The 16,496-nt window shown below is 41.4% G+C and overlaps 1 protein-coding gene across 5 annotated transcripts in view; it reads left to right on the top strand.

Annotated features, from left to right (window-relative positions):
• Nucleotides 1-14,369, top strand: part of nfatc3a (nuclear factor of activated T cells 3a) — a 91,581-nt gene extending 77,212 nt beyond the window's left edge. For all 5 annotated transcript variants that reach the window (XM_090238919.1, XM_021607747.3, XM_021607746.3 and 2 more), the window contains exon 10: nucleotides 8,668-14,369. In XM_090238919.1, the coding sequence (XP_090095045.1) occupies nucleotides 8,668-8,726 (59 nt within the window). In that variant the 3' untranslated portion in view covers nucleotides 8,727-14,369. The remainder of the gene's footprint in view (nucleotides 1-8,667) is intronic.
• Nucleotides 14,370-16,496: the final 2,127 nt, after the last annotated feature.

Here is a 16,496-nt window from a genome sequence, read left to right as displayed (position 1 = left end):
TAGTATGACCATCTGTAGAGCATCTACAGAGCGAAAATGCGGACAATCCAAATCAAGTGTGACCGTATTTTCAAATCCTTATTTCAAATACTATATTAAAATAACTGGGTTAAATGCATGGGAGTGTATTTGAGTCAGTGTATTTGAGTGTTTTCAAATACTTTCCAAGTGTATTTCTAAATACATTCCAATATTCAACTACTTTTCTTTTCAAATAAATAAATATCTAAATACTTCCATCTAAATGTCTTTGAAAGTGATTGAACTCTGGTCTACTAGACTATCTGTGTGTCTTTCTGTTAATGTCTGTCTATCTGTCTGAGTTCTAGTAGTCTAACTAAGAACAGGGTCAGTGCTGATATGTACATTTTGATATGATAGTCATTCCCTGGTAGGATTTCAGTATACAGTAGTATCACCAGGGGTGCAACTTTCACTTGGGGAATTGCATTTTTGTCCCCCCCAGTTGTATCATTGAAATGTGATACAAAATGAGGCAACTGTGTGCTTTAGGACCATGCGGACGCCTTCGAGAGGTCGGGTAGGCTGTTTGGAGTGTTTATATATAATATTAGTTCACCCCCCCCCCCCCCTCCCCACTTCTAAAACCAAAGTTGCGCCCCTGAGTATCACTGTAGTATTGCCTGCATAGACTTGTGTCAGCACAAGTCTGTGTGTGTGTGTACCACCATGTCACAGTGTAAAACTGCTGTGGTGAGCTAACAGATGGCCTTGGTGACTGGTGACGTACGCCACGCAGGGGCCATGTAGTAGGGTGTGTGCGTGCGTACGTGTGTGCGTGTGTGCGTATGTACGTGTGTGTGTTTGCAGTAGGTCTACTGTGGGTGTGGGGGGGTCAGGAGTGGCACAGACTTACTGACAGATGGACAGACGAGTTGAGGAGCCCACGCAACTGGCAGTATGCACCCAAAAATGCATCCCCACTTCTCATACTCCTAGATGAATTCTCATCTCCAATAAACAGGTTTATAACAAAGAGTATGTATTTATCAGTAAGAGGCAGGAGGAGGCAGTTCTTCTGCTAGAGCTAGCAGCTGAAAGGAAACTGCTGTGTACAGGACCTCTGCTTCTTTATTGGTAGGTACAGTAGTCTATATTTTGTTTAGTGTCCATATTTAGTGTCAATATATTTCCAATCTTCCTGAACAGTGTTAATGTGAGTGCACTATTAACAGGGACAGTAATTGTACAGTAGTGTGTATAGCGTGCTGTAGGTGTGTGCAACCTTGCTCTCCCCCTTCCTCTCGTGTGAATGTGAGTGAACCCTCCTGTGAGGGTGATTACGGCCGTCATGGTGACAGACTGAACCACTTGTGGTGCCGACCCGTGTGTTCATCTAATTAATCAGCTGGCCCTGTGTTTGCACAGACAACACACATACACAGTGCAGATGGGCGGGGGGGTAGCCGAGGCTGTGTGTGTGTGACACGGCGTGCCTGCATCTTTTGTTTGCTCTCCTGCTCGGTCCACAGCTGCCTCTCGCCGTGAGCACGGCATTCTGGGTTAATAATAGGCCGGGCCTGCTGCTCCCGCTCTTCTTGTGAGAGACAACGACATAGAGCAGGCACACACACTTATTTCTAGCGCTGTCATAGTGTACACACACACACACACAGAGAGACACAGGCACATAGTACACACAGTAAATGAACCCACCAAAAACAGCCATATTCACGTCAGTACTATGAGTATGGCGCCACACATTGTAAACACTGTGCACACAGTAGTTAATCACATACTTTAGGCAGTTTTCTCAGGCACAACTCTATATACAAATACACAAGCAATGCCGCTCCCAGAGCATGTGTACGGTCCCTGTTGACACAGCATAGCCAACAACACACACACATCTACATTTAAAACATGGGCTAATCTGGATCTGTTACTAAGGCTCCTGAAACATAGCTTTCACCAGACTCCAATCCCCTCCGTGAGGTAGGCCCTGTCCGTCTCTACTACTACAGACCCAGGGAACCAACCTCTAGTCTACAGGTTGCACTACCACTAGACGGAAGTCACAGAACCCTGGCACCATGCTGCTGGTCAGTTTGGGTCAAGCAGGCCTCAGTCTCCAGAGTCCTGAGTTGTCCCCTACAGTGGAAACTCTACTCTGGTGCTCTGTGGTTTGGTGGCTTTGTGGCTTGGTCCAAGTCCCAGCCCAGCCAGTGGCTGCTTCTAACTTCTAACTGAGCATGGCAGATAAATAACACAACTCTCTATTCCTTTGAGGAGAAAACAACAGTGGTAGGAAAATGCATCAGGCCTGGACCTAACCAAACTCAGCTAGTTAAACACAATCACAAACACACACCACTGGCCCTGGAACAAGTGGAAACCGACTTTGTTTGTCGTCTTTCCATACAATTAAAGACTTAGGAATGTAATGAAGGCAGAGGTATTGGCAGTGTAGCACCAGCACCAGGTTCTGGGCTCTGGGGTTCAGGTCCTGCCAGTGTGCCTTTCTCTCTCTCTCTGTGTGCGTGTCTGTGTGTGCGTGTCTGTGTGTGCGTGTCTGTGTGTGCGTGTCTTTGTGTGCGTGTCTGTGTGTGCGTGTCTGTGTGTGCGTGCTTTTCAGTGTGTTTCTCCGTCAAGATGTTGGCCAGCGGCAGGCAGACGGAGTGCCCGGGCAGGCCGGAGATCCTTGGTAATGTTGGAACTTAACATTGACCTTCAGCCAGGAAAACAGAAAGAGAATCCTTTTATTTGTGTTTACAGAGTCCCATATCAATGTTTTGAATATAATATTGTCTTGTTTGTATGCAAATGGCCTCTTGTACCAGCTCGTGGGTTGTGTTTCAGTTAGCTTGTCTATCTTAGATGTCATTGTTGATTTGTGTTTCCTAACAGAGAGTAGTGTGCTTTGTGTGACTGTAAGGGGAGTGTACATGTCAAGTGTCTCAGAGAACTGTTGAGTCACTCTGCCCTGCTCTAGTAAACAGTAAAGTGATGTGCATTGCCCCTCCACACACACACACACACACACACACACACACCATATCACATCTCCACATGGCAGTCAGGTTACTGCAGCTATCCGCCATTCTAGTTATGTGGATGCAGGAATTCTTTTAACTCACTAAACTAGCCTCCAGTCCGGAAAAATCTCTTAAAATGCCATTAAGTGCCATTAGGTGTTTAGTCACTGTGAAATGCAGCAGACACATAGAATGTGTCATTATCTGATCCCTACTGCACATCCTAAGGTGATGGTCTATTGTGGTAGAAATTTAGATGAATCTTCTGGTTGGCCATTCCGGATCCTATTGGCTTCCATTCCAACATTTTAGGATGGCCATTCTGGCTCCAATCCTGTTGGCTTCCACCTTGTAACTCACTCTTGTGGTCATCTGATGGCTTCCTGTGAGCAGACATTATAGGGGCCGGATCAAAAGACGTGTGTTGTGAATCACTTAGAAATGGGAAATCCACAGATGATTCACAGAGATGAGTGACTTTGTTAAAACTGCAGCAGTGTTCTAATGAGGCTATAGTGTTCTGACTGGAGCTCTACTGTTACTGTGATCTGTCTCTCTGGCAGCGTGTCAGACTAGAGTAACAGACTTCAGAGCTACAGTTAAACAGGCAAAAAAGAGATGTTAGCCTAGCAACCCTGGAATGTTTTTAGTCGTCTAGATTCTGTTACTGAAACTGACCATATATTTCCAATGAAATATGATCATTAAGTGGACTTGTCCATTTGACTTGAACGCCTGATGTTTTCTCTTCTACCCGAGGCTCTCAGAAGATGTGTGCATGTCATTGCAAGTCTTCCTTTTGACCAACTGAATCTTGGCTTGCCTGTCCCGTGCCTTGTACAAGTGTTATCCATCGTCACATGTTTTCTTCATTTGGTAGAGTGGAGAGAACAATCACTCAGTCTTCTTGTTATTTTCTGAAGCTGGTTCTCTGTTGGAGCGCCCTACATGCCCTTTTCTGCTTCACACTTCAGTGTTTGTCTGTCAGGGAATGTTTTTTTCAATCTGTCAGACGGGAACCAGGGTGATTACCTGTTTTCCATCCTAACTGATGACTTGTTTATCATAGAAAATCCACATCTGTTTGACTGTTTCACTTCTGTTTCTCATTGCAGAGATCATTTTAGCAGATCCCTTTTAGACATGAAATGTACACATCTAGACATGACGTTAAAGATCACTGTGTGATTCCAAACAAAGAAAAGCAAAGAAAAATAATTGGGGTCAGAAAGGACACACTATGTAGATTTAATAAGGGCAGTCTGTTTCTCCCCTATGTCTGGGTTAGGTAAAGTGATTCATGTGAGTTTCCCCTTTGAGATAATGACATGACACACACTGAAAACCTAGTTTTACCACCAATCAGTACACTGATGGACTTTGATCGAGGAGGGACTCTCTGTCTTTGACTGTAATTAGCCTAAGTCACAGTGATTGAAGGGTTCGTTCCCCACTACAGTACTGTCTGAGAGGTGACACTGGTCTGATGGGGAGGGAAGTCATGTTCATGGGCTGGTTTAGTCACACATCCAGTAAAATAGATTAGCCCTAGGACCAGAGAGCTATGCCTTAGAAGCGAAATGACAGTTCACTGTATGAAGAGCCGTTCCCTGGCTTAATAGGGACCCCCCCCTCCTAGTCATATAAAGAGGATCTCCCTTCCAGAGGGTTAAAGAGACCCAGGGTTCTCTGTAGTAAGCTGGGCTAAATCATCACGTTTCTGATGCAGTCATAAAAACAAGTCAATCTGAGACATTGGTTCAGGTATGAAACTACTGAAGTCAAGCACAATTTGAAAGATTTTTCCCTACATTACTTCAGATTATAGGCCTAATTGATAATATTTTATATAACTGTCAGTCTTGTTAGAGCCCATTTTGAAACCTTACCAGTAGTCGATTAACAGGATATCTAATGCCCGTGTGAAAGTTTGCATCGTTTTGTGTGTTTTGTGTGTGTTCTGTGGAACGTTTTCTAAACAGACACAACTGCAGATAGACATTGTGCTTGAGACTTACATTAAACACATACAATAATGGTTCATTTTTAGTTGAACATTTCAGCTCGTGTGCTGTGATTAGAACGTGGATACATTGTTGTAAACTGATGTTTTATGTAAAGCTGTCTGTCGCAGTTAACCGACAAATACAGTCTATGTGTGAAGATAGATAGCCGTGTGTGATGGGAGAGGAAGAACCATCCGCCCACGCCAACAGGATAGAGACAGTGGCTAGCCAGCCAAGCACAAAGGCCTGCCCCTCCCTCTGTCACATCAGCAGTAGTAGCAGCTCATAGATCACACAAACAAATACAAATAAACACCTCTATTTCTATCATGGAACCACCAATAAGTTTTCACTGCTTTTTTTAATGGTAGTCAACTAGCAAGTACAGTTGACGCTACAGTATTCATTGTCGATACTGTAAAATTGTTTGAAATAGTTGTAATTACTTTTTCTGAGAAATGTATTTTGTACCGGTTTTACAGGAGTGCAATGACTTTGAGACGTTGTAATTGTATTCAGATATATAGCTGATGATTCTTATCGATGGGGGTAACAGTTGATACTGTATATAGCTGATGATTCTTATCGATGGGGGTAACAGTTGATATATAGCTGATGATTCTTAGGGATGGGGGTAACAGTTGATATATAGCTGATGATTCTTAGGGATGGGGGTAACAGTTGATATATAGCTGATGATTCTTATCGATGGGGGTAACAGTTGATACTGTATATAGATGATGATTCTTATCGATGGGGGTAACAGTTGATATATATAGCTGATGATTCTTAGGGATGGGGGTAACAGTTGATATATAGCTGATGATTCTTATCGATGGGGGTAACAGTTGATACTGTATATAGCTGATGATTCTTATCGATGGGGGTAACAGTTGATATATAGCTGATGAGTCTTAGGGATGGGGGTAACAGTTGATATTTAGCTGATGTTCTTAGGGATGGGGGTAACAGTTGATATATAGCTGATGATTCTTATCAATGGGGGTAACAGTTGATATATAGCTGATGATTCTTATCGATGGGGGTAACAGTTGATATATAGCTGATGATTCTTAGGGATGGGGGTAACAGTTGATATATAGCTGATGATTCTTAGGGATGGGGGTAACAGTTGATATATAGCTGATGATTCTTATCGATGGGGGTAACAGTTGATATATAGCTGATGTTCTTAGGGATGGGGGTAACAGTTGATATATAGCTGATGATTCTTAGGGATGGAGGTAACAGTTGATATTTAGCTGATGTTCTTAGGGATGGAGGTAACAGTTGATATTTAGCTGATGTTCTTAGGGATGGGGGTAACAGTTGATATATAGCTGATGATTCTTAGGGATGGGGGTAACAGTTGATATATAGCTGATGATTCTTAGGGATGGGGGTAACAGTTGATATATAGCTGATGATTCTTAGGGATGGGGGTAACAGTTGATATTTAGCTGATGTTCTTAGGGATGGGGGTAACAGTTGATATATAGCTGATGATTCTTAGGGATGGGGGTAACAGTTGATATATAGCTGATGTTCTTAGGGATGGGGGTAACAGTTGATATATAGCTGATGATTCTTAGGGAAGGGGGTAACAGTTGATATATAGCTGATGATTCTTATCGATGGGGGTAACAGTTGATATTTAGCTGATGTTCTTAGGGATGGGGGTAACAGTTGATATATAGCTGATGATTCTTATCGATGGGGGTAACAGTTGATATATAGCTGATGATTCTTAGGGATGGGGGTAACAGTTGATATATAGCTGATGATTCTTAGGGATGGGGGTAACTGTTGATATATAGCTGATGAATCTTAGGGATGGGGGTAACAACTGGAATACAGAATATCAAGGCTTTTAATTAAATTGATGAAAAAGTATCATTCTTGATTTGTGTTAATGAATAAATTATTATTTAACCCCATACACAGCAACATGTGGTTAAGAAATATAAAGGGAAGATCTTAAGATGAATTCATTTGAACGGACTTCCTAATATCGCGATAATACTCTGAATTTAATCTACACGTGATTTGACTGTCAATGTTCCTCTCACTCCATCTACCAATAATATACCACATATATAAATACCCATATATAATATGACCCATATAAAGCAGATGCTGACTTGTCCATCAGACACGGTGGGCCATTACATGTATGATTTCACGACAGTTGCACAACAAGTGGCCAGTTGTAGGTAAGAGAAGAGGAATCCCCAAGCAGCAGGGCTGGTACTGTTGCTGTGGTGTATGTGCAGGTCTGGCTGAATACCTGCGTGTCTAACTGTCTTAATGTGTGTCAAACTGTCAGAGCTCAGAGGACTCACTCACCATCTCCTCGCTCTAAACCAGATAGTCAAACCCTCTCCTCTCTTTGCCCTCTGTCTCTTTGACCTGCCATGACTTTTGACACCTATGTGCCACATCAGGAAATTAACGGTGTATGAATGCCGCCACTGCTGCACGAATGCAAAGCTACCAGTCGCTGCTGTGTGGAAAATATCTTCACTTTTTCCACAAATACCAAACCAGGCTACGTATCCTCTCCTTTCACTCTCTCTCTCCTCTTTCTCTCTTTTCTCTCTCCCCTCTCTCTTCTCTCCCTCTCTTTTCTAGTTCTTCTCTTTCTCCCTCTCTCTCTTTCTCACCCTCCTTTTTGTTCCACAGGTACTGTAGTTAACCAGATGCAGCTTCAGTTAGCGTGATATGGGGGTTAGAAGTTGATTTACTTTAGGGCTGTGATTTTTACAGGCTCCCTGCTGGTTCTCCCGCTGAGCCACGCTGGACCCGGTGTGAGCTGAAAACAGCTTTGGCACCACTGTAACAGTCAGGCCTCTGTTGGAGGCATCTCCAACATGCCCCACTGCCAGAGAGCGAGAGAGAAAATAACTTATTTATTTAATATTAGGCCTAGCTAGCTCTGCCTGGCAGAGTAATTACCTACAGCACTGTGCTTGAGTGCCTCTCTGGGGTCGACAACATGTGTTGTAACAATGGATTAGTTTTATACAGGCCCATTTACTACACTCGCAAACCCACAATAATAGGCCAGAGGAAATGTACTCAAGCTCAATTAAGAGGTGGAAGAAATGAAGAAACGCAATAGAGAAATGGTGCTCGCTAGGCCATTCAATAAACGGAGGATGATATTTATAGGAGTCGACATGTTGTGGTGGTAAAGACTAAATATCTTGGACGCTGTCAAAGGTCATGTTTGTCGGTAATGACACACGGCAGTGAATGGAATAGTTTATCCTCGCTTTCTGGTTGTTGACGGTGGTTTTGTCATTCCAAAACTGTGAGTTGAACCTCTGGGTCTTGCTAGTGTATGTATGAGTTTTTCCCTCTATCTCTCCACTGTGATATGCTGAAGCTGAACTTTTCTGTGTTCAGAGTAGTCAGTAAGTGAGCTGGGCAACATCGCCCTCTGCTGGTAAACATTTGTATTTTCTCACAGTCCGAATGCATTCAGGAACACAATTTAGATTTGATTTCTTGATAATATATGACAATTAATGTGTCCTGAAAAACTTTGGGTCAATTGAAGTTGAAGAAAGCCTTGCTAAGGTTTAGTAGCCTATAATAATAAACCATCTGGACTATGTTGTTCAGCTGTAGTGAACCTGTATCCTCTCTCTTTGTGTTTCCAGTGAATGAGATCATCGGCAGAGACATGTCCCAGTCCCCTCGTGGCGGTGCCCAGTCGTAGCGCTTTCCGTGGCCAGGCCTCCACACACCCAGCTGGGCATAGCAGTGTCCTCACCTGCCCCAACACCACCACCTCCACCACAGGACTTTACCTGCCTCTAGGCAGGACAGACTGGGCTGAGATTCCCCTTTACACTTCATGGCCCTACCAGTCCACAAAAAGACCCTCCAGACACACATGAACAAACCTTTCATATACCCACATGGCAGCAAAAGAGCTCAGATTCACCCACCTACACATGTATACATCAGATTATAAACAGGAGAACACCACATGGTGGTGACAAACTAGGATTATTGGGGTCAGTGAGTGGCAGAAAGACGAGGAACATGTTCTCTGTTCAGTTGACTTCGGGTTCATTTTTAGCATTAGTTCTCAGTCCTGGGCTCAGATCCCCAGAGGTGATCACTGGTTTAGATAGTGATCACCTCCTAAACGGTTTCTATGCAGCTAAACTCTCTGTTCAGGGTGTCTGGATGGAGTATGAAATATACCCTATCAAGTCACAATGTTGCCCCTAACAGTGTAGTGCTCAGTGAGGAAAAATAGGACCCCTCAGTAGGAATAAAGAAGGGTTGAATACTGTACTCATGATTTTCTCACCAGCATAGACCTCGACAGTACAAACACCCGGTTGGTTGAGCACCCTCTGGGAGTGTAGAGGTAGTACTGCAGCCCCACTGCGACACCCCCATCACCCTTGTCCTTCTTTGTCTCTGGTCTCTGGGTGCCTGGGAGCCCCTTCTCTTCTTCTCTGGTGCTGGACTGGGATCTGTAATATGCAACATTCCACACTTCTAGTGACCTTCCAGCCATGTAGATATAGTGCCTTCAGAAAGTGTTCACACCCCTTGACTTTTTCCACATTTTGTTGTGGTACAGCCTGAATTTCAAATATATTAAATGTAGTAATTTTTGTCGCTGGCCTAAACGCAATACCCAATAATGTCAAAGTGGACTTATGTTTTCAGAATTGTTTATAAATTCATAAAAAATAAAAATCTGAAATGTCTTGAGTGAATAAGTATTCAACCCCTTTGTTAGTACAAGCCTAAATAAGTTCAGGAGTAAAAATGAGCTTAACAAGTCACATAAGTTGCATGGACTCTCTGTGTGCAATAACAGTGTTCAACATGATTTTTGAATGACTATCTCATCTCTGTACCCCACCCATAAAATTATCTGTCAAGCAGTGAATTTCAAACACAGATTCAACCACAAAGACCAGGGAGTTTTTCCAATGCCTCGCAAAGAAGGGCACCTATTGGTAGATAGGTAAAAAAAAAAATTAAAAAAAAAAAAAGATATTGAGCATATCCCTTTGAGCATGGAGAAGTTATTAATTATATTTTAGATGGTGTATCAATACACCCAGTCACTACAAAGATACAGGCATCCTTCCTAACTCAGTTGCCAGAGAGGAAGGAAATGGCTTAGAGATTTCACCATGAGGCCAATGGTCACTTTAAAACAGTTACAGAATTTAATGGCAGTGAAAGGAGAAAACAGGATGAATCAACAACATTGTAGTTATTCCACAATACTAACCTAAATGACAGAGTGAAAAGAGGGAAGCCTGTACAGAATAAACATATTCCAAAACATGCATCCTGTTTGCAACAAGGCACTAAAGTAATACACAAAAACATTTGGCAAAGCGATTCACTTTTTGTTCTGAGTACAAAGTGTTATGTACTCTCCATATGTTCAAGCATAGTGATGGCTGCATCATGTTATGTGTATGCTTGTAATCGATAAGGACTGGAGATTTTTTTTAAATTAAATATTAAGCAGAATGGAGCACAGGCAAAATTCTAGAGGGAAATCTGGTTCATTCTGCTTTCCACCAGACACTGGGAGGTGAATTCACTTTTCAGAAGGACAATAACTTAAAACACAAGGCCTAATCTACACTGAAGTTGCTTACCAAGAAGACAGTGGATGTTCCTGAGTGGCCAAATTACAATTTTGACTTAAATCTGCTTGAAAATCTATGGCAAGACCTGAAAATGGTTGTCTACCTATGATCAACATCCAATTTGACAGAGCTTGAAGAATTTAATGGGCAAATGTTTCACAATCCAGGTGTGCAAAGCTCTTAGAGATATACCCAGAAAGACTCACAGCTCTAATCACTGCTTAAGGTGCTTCTATAAAGTATTGACTCAGGGGTGGGAATACTTATGTAAATGAGATTTCTGTATTTCATTTTCAATAAATTAGCAAACATTTATAAAAACATGTTTTTACTGTCATTATGGGTTATTGTGTGTAGATGGTTGAGATGTAAAAAATCTATATTTAATCCATTTTCTATTCAGGCTGTACCACAACAAAAGGTGGAATAAGTCAAAGGGTATGAATACCTTCTGAAGCCACTGTATCTGTGTATTAATACTACTCTCCTCCTGACTCCCCACACCTCCTCTTCAGGTTGAACAAATGCCTTATAAACCTTGTTAAATAGCAGCTTTGAATGATAGGATGGTAAACGCTTTTGTTGTTTGTTTGCACAGCTGACTCTTCATGCAGAGTATGACTTTGATTTTTATAGAAATGAGATGGATTTCTGAGTTTGTGATATGGAGACGCTTGACTTTCGATGAATATGTTTTATGCGATGGATAGATGAACACTGGTTTCCTCCAGACCGAGGTAGCCTGTTAAGACAAGTAAATATATATATTTGTAACTGTAAGTAGACTCGTTGGAGTTTAATTAAAGGTGGTGTTTGAATTATCCACAGAGCAAGACGGACCTGTGTTCCTCTGAGCTCTGTCATGCAATAACTAAAGTGCGTCTGAAATGGCACCTTATTCCCCGTATAGTGCACTACTTTTGGCCAGCATACTGTAAGTGTGGATGCACACTAACTGTCTTGATGCCCTGGGCCCAGTTTTTCTAAACTTTTAATCTGGATAAGAATGTTCCGGATTCTGTTATCCTCTTTTGCAATCAGGATCAGATTGATCTGGCTGTTTTTGGGCCGGTTTTTCAGAAAATAATCGGACAGGATCATTCTGATCCACAACATGAAGATCACAGAATCCAGATTGTCAGTGCTTTCAACAGGCCTACACCTTTCCATCTAGTGGACAAGTTATGGTACTACTACACTGTCATAGGGAAACAGAGATGAGTAAACTTCATGAATAAAGGTAACTAACTATATGACAAATAATAGAGCCAGCATATCACCTATAAGTAAGTACATGCATTTATCTGACACTTCTCAATATAACAACTGACTACACGCTTAATACTGCTGTCAATTTAACGTAATGAACCTTTCCTTTTCAGATGTAAGAATGTTTTTAGTTACATTGAAATGTATTGGTTGTGGTGCTTTTCACCTTTCTAAATCCACCCTGAATACACCCTTCCAGTGGGATCAAGATAATCCAGATTTTAGGCATCAAAACTATCATCACTACCTTTTAGGAGTACAAAAAAAATGCAACAACTACATTTAATCACGATTTAATGGTCAGATTGAATTACCAAATCTGGAGGATCAGAATAATTGTCTTTTCTTTTGAAAAACCCAATTCTATCATGTCATTTGTCAGATAACTTTTTGAAAAACTGGGCCCAGAGACTCGTGTGCCCTCCACTTTGTAACAACCATACCTTCTGAGGGTAAAGCAGCTATTGGAAATAATATAACACATTGAAAACTGCAGATTTAAACTGTTGATAAAAGTATTTTATACATAGTCATTTATATATATTGTATTTATGTATAGCCCCCCCCCCCCCCTCCATCAGCCCTGATGAACAAGGTTAAGTTTGTTTTAAAAAACGATTTCCATTTTTGTATGTTGTTGGTTCTTCCAGGCCCCCTGTGTGTTGCACATCACGACAATCACGACAAATTATAATTTTCTCTTCAGGATGGTACCTTAACAAAAATATGTATTTGTCAATCTTCCTCCTTGGGGAGACATACAGACTGCGAATGTATGGAATATTGATAGCAATAATAAAAATATTTTCAGTTTGCCTGAGAATTACAACAACAAAAAGTCCAAAGAAAATGACAAAGCTGAGTGTTGAAAAGCAACATATTCCAGTCCAACATCATCATAAGGATGTTTCCAGAATGTGATTCTGAATGCTGGATAGATGTATGTATGTATGCCATACATTACGTAGTCATGCTGTAATATAACATGTTGATTGGTCTGGGTAGGAACAACTCCTATTGCCTTAACATGTTCTCTGTGATTGGACAATGATATATGTATATTCTTGCATGTACATTTGTTTTCTCTGAGAGGATGTTGCTAATGACAACTGTCCAAGTCCAGTGAGAAATATAAAATAATTCTGCTATACACAAAAAACCTGCCTGATGCCTTTAAAAAAAAGTTTAAAAAATTGTTAAGAAAAAGAACCTTGATGCCTATAGTTGTAGATGCAGCAGAGATGCTTGGTTCTGTTACTTCAAGGCTCCGTTTACACAGGTAGTCCAATTCTGATATTTTTCTCACTAATCAGATCAGCTCTGATAAAGTTCTGTGATTGGTCTAAGAACCAATTAGTGGAACAAATATCAGAATTGGGCTGCCTGTATAAACGCAGCCTTCTAGAGTATCAGCACAATACTTATTGTGAATCTGCCTTGTAAAGGACACAGTACAAGCGTCTTAGTAGATTATATATATATGTGTGTGTGTGTGTGTGTTTGTACCCAATAAACTGTAGATAAGTGGGGTTTTTTTACAATGAATTTCAGTTCTGTACAATACAAGCACACATATGTATTAGGCTACTATGCAAACCATGACGGAAGCATCATGACAACGTGATATTTGGCATCAACTACAAAATAACTGGTTTGTTTATAATAATCTCTCTTTTGGCTTTTGTTTTATGTGTAAAACATTTTCAAATAGTGAGGAGAGAATGTCACTATTTGTTTATTTAAACTATAGGAAGGCCTTAACTCACGTGTTGAATATGAATTACTGTTGTCTATATGCTCTTCTGGGTTAATAATTTACTTGAGAATATATATTTTGGACAGCAGGACGTTAGTTACAAGAGGAAGGGCTGGCTCTGGTGCTGCTTGTTACTGTTACCTGATTCACAGTATAGAGCTGATCATAACCGTACTGTGCTGGCTTGGATGTTTCATTTTCACATGGTCCTTTCCAGCACAGTTCCAGCACTATGTAGATGCGTAAACAGGGCAGCCCAGTACAGCTCGGCTTGGCGCAGCTTGGCTCTATAGTGTGAATGAGGCATATGAGTCCAGAAACAAAAGCAGCATTAAATTCAGTAACCATTCGCTCTCTGCCATCCTCTTCTGTAAAACCAAAGATAAACAATATGTTCCCATTTTACATACTGGTAAAAAGCAACACAGACTGACATTAGAACTCTATTTTTGATACTTTCAAATGGATGTCATTCCTAACGGTTGGGTGCATATATCTATAAATATATGTTTTGTAAAAGAAAAGGGAAATACAGGTTTTAGCTGATGTTTACAGGAACCTTGTATTGTCATTTCATGTACATTTTGTATTTTAAAACCATTTTGTAATTTAAGACTGCAGTGCTTTTTGAACGTATTCTAAGGGAATACCTTGCATTTAGGCTCTTACAGTAGTGTATCAATAAAAATACAAATGTCAATCTGGGGCTTTGTGTTTTTCTCTTTCTATACTGAACAAATATATAAACGCAACATGGAACAATTTCTAAGATTTTACTGAGTTACAGTTCATATAAGCAAACAAGTAAATTGAAATAAATTAGGCCTTAATCTATGTATTTCCCATTACTAGGAATACAGATATGTCATCCAGAACTGGGACATTTTCAGCTTCCAGGAATTGTGTACAGATCCTTGCGACATGGGTCCGTGCATTATCATGCTGAAACATGAGGTAATGGGGTGGATGAATGGCACGACAATGAGCCTCAGGATCTCGTCACGGTATCTCTGCATTCAAATTGCCATCAATAAAGTGAAATGGTGTTCGTTGTCCGTAGCTTATGCCTGCCCATACCATAACCCTTCTGCCACCCATGGGACACTCTGTTCACAACGTTGACATCAGCATACAACATACCATCTGCCCGGTACAGTTGGAACCGGGATTAATCTGTGAAGGACACACTTCTCCAGCATGCCAGTGGCCATCGATGGTGAGCATTTGCACACTAAAGTTGGTTATGACGCCGAACTGCAGTCAGGTCAAGACCCTGGTGAGGACGAGAAGCACGCAGATGAGTTTCACTGAGACGGTTTCCGATAGTTTATGCAGAAATTCTTCAGTTGTGCAAATCCAGTTTATCAGCGGTCTGGGTGGCTGGTCTAAGATGATCCCGTAGGTGAAGAAGCTGGAGGTCCGGGGCTGGCTTGTTACACATGATCTGCGGTTGTGAGGCCTGTTGGACGTACAGTGCCTTGCGAAAGTATTCGGCCCCCTTGAACTTTGCGACCTTTTGCCACATTTCAGGCTTCAAACATAAAGATATAAAACCGTATTTTTTTGTGAAGAATCAACAACAAGTGGGACACAATCATGAAGTGGAACAACATTTATTGGATATTTCAAACTTTTTTAACAAATCAAAAACTGAAAAATTGGGCGTGCAAAATTATTCAGCCCCCTTAAATTAATGCTTTGTAGCGCCACCTTTTGCTGCGATTACAGCTGTACATCGCTTTGGGTATGTCTCTATCAGTTTTGCACATCGAGAGACTGAAATTCTTTCCCATTCCTCCTTGCAAAACAGCTCGAGCTCAGTGAGGTTGGATGGAGAGCATTTGTGAACAGCAGTTTTCAGTTCTTTCCACAGATTCTCGATTGGATTCAGGTCTGGACTTTGACTTGGCCATTCTAACACCTGGATATGTTTATTTTTGAACCATTCCATTGTAGATTTTGCTTTATGTTTTGGATCATTGTCTTGTTGGAAGACAAATCTCCATCCCAGTCTCAGGTCTTTTGCAGACTCCATCAGGTTTTCTTCCAGAATGGTCCTGTATTTGGCTCCATCCATCTTCCCATCAATTTTAACCATCATCCCTGTCCCTGCTGAAGAAAAGCAGGCCCAAACCATGATGCTGCCACCACCATGTTTGACAGTGGGGATGGTGTGTTCAGCTGTGTTGCTTTTACGCCAAACATAACGTTTTGCATTGTTGCCAAAAAGTTCAATTTTGGTTTCATCTGACCAGAGCACCTTCTTCCACGTTTGGTGTGTCTCCCAGGTGGCTTGTGGCAAACTTTAAACGACACTTTTTATGGATATCTTTAAGAAATGGCTTTCTTCTTGCCACTCTTCCATAAAGGCCAGATTTTTGCAATATACGACTGATTGTTGTCCTATGGACAGAGTATCCCACCTCAGCTGTAGATCTCTGCAGTTCATCCAGAGTGATCATGGGCCTCTTGGCTGCATCTCTGATCAGTCTTCTCCTTGTATGAGCTGAAAGTTTAGAGGGACGGCCAGGTCTTGGTAGATTTGCAGTGGTCTGAAACTCCTTCCATTTCAATATTATCGCTTGTACAGTGCTCCTTGGGATGTTTAAAGCTTGGGAAATCTTTTTGTATCCAAATCCGGCTTTAAACTTCTTCACAACAGTATCTCGGACCTGCCTGGTGTGTTCCTTGTTCTTCATGATGCTCTCTGCGCTTTTGACGGACCTCTGAGACTATCACAGTGCAGGTGCATTTATACGGAGACTTGATTACACACAGGTGGATTGTATTTATCATCATTAGTAATTTAGGTCAACATTGGATCATT

Source organism: Oncorhynchus mykiss, chromosome 6 (assembly GCF_057628025.1).
Source record: "Oncorhynchus mykiss isolate SJ-2025 chromosome 6, ASM5762802v1, whole genome shotgun sequence".
In the NCBI taxonomy this organism is placed as follows: domain Eukaryota; kingdom Metazoa; phylum Chordata; class Actinopteri; order Salmoniformes; family Salmonidae; genus Oncorhynchus; species Oncorhynchus mykiss.
This window is presented reverse-complemented; position numbering and strand designations above follow the sequence as displayed.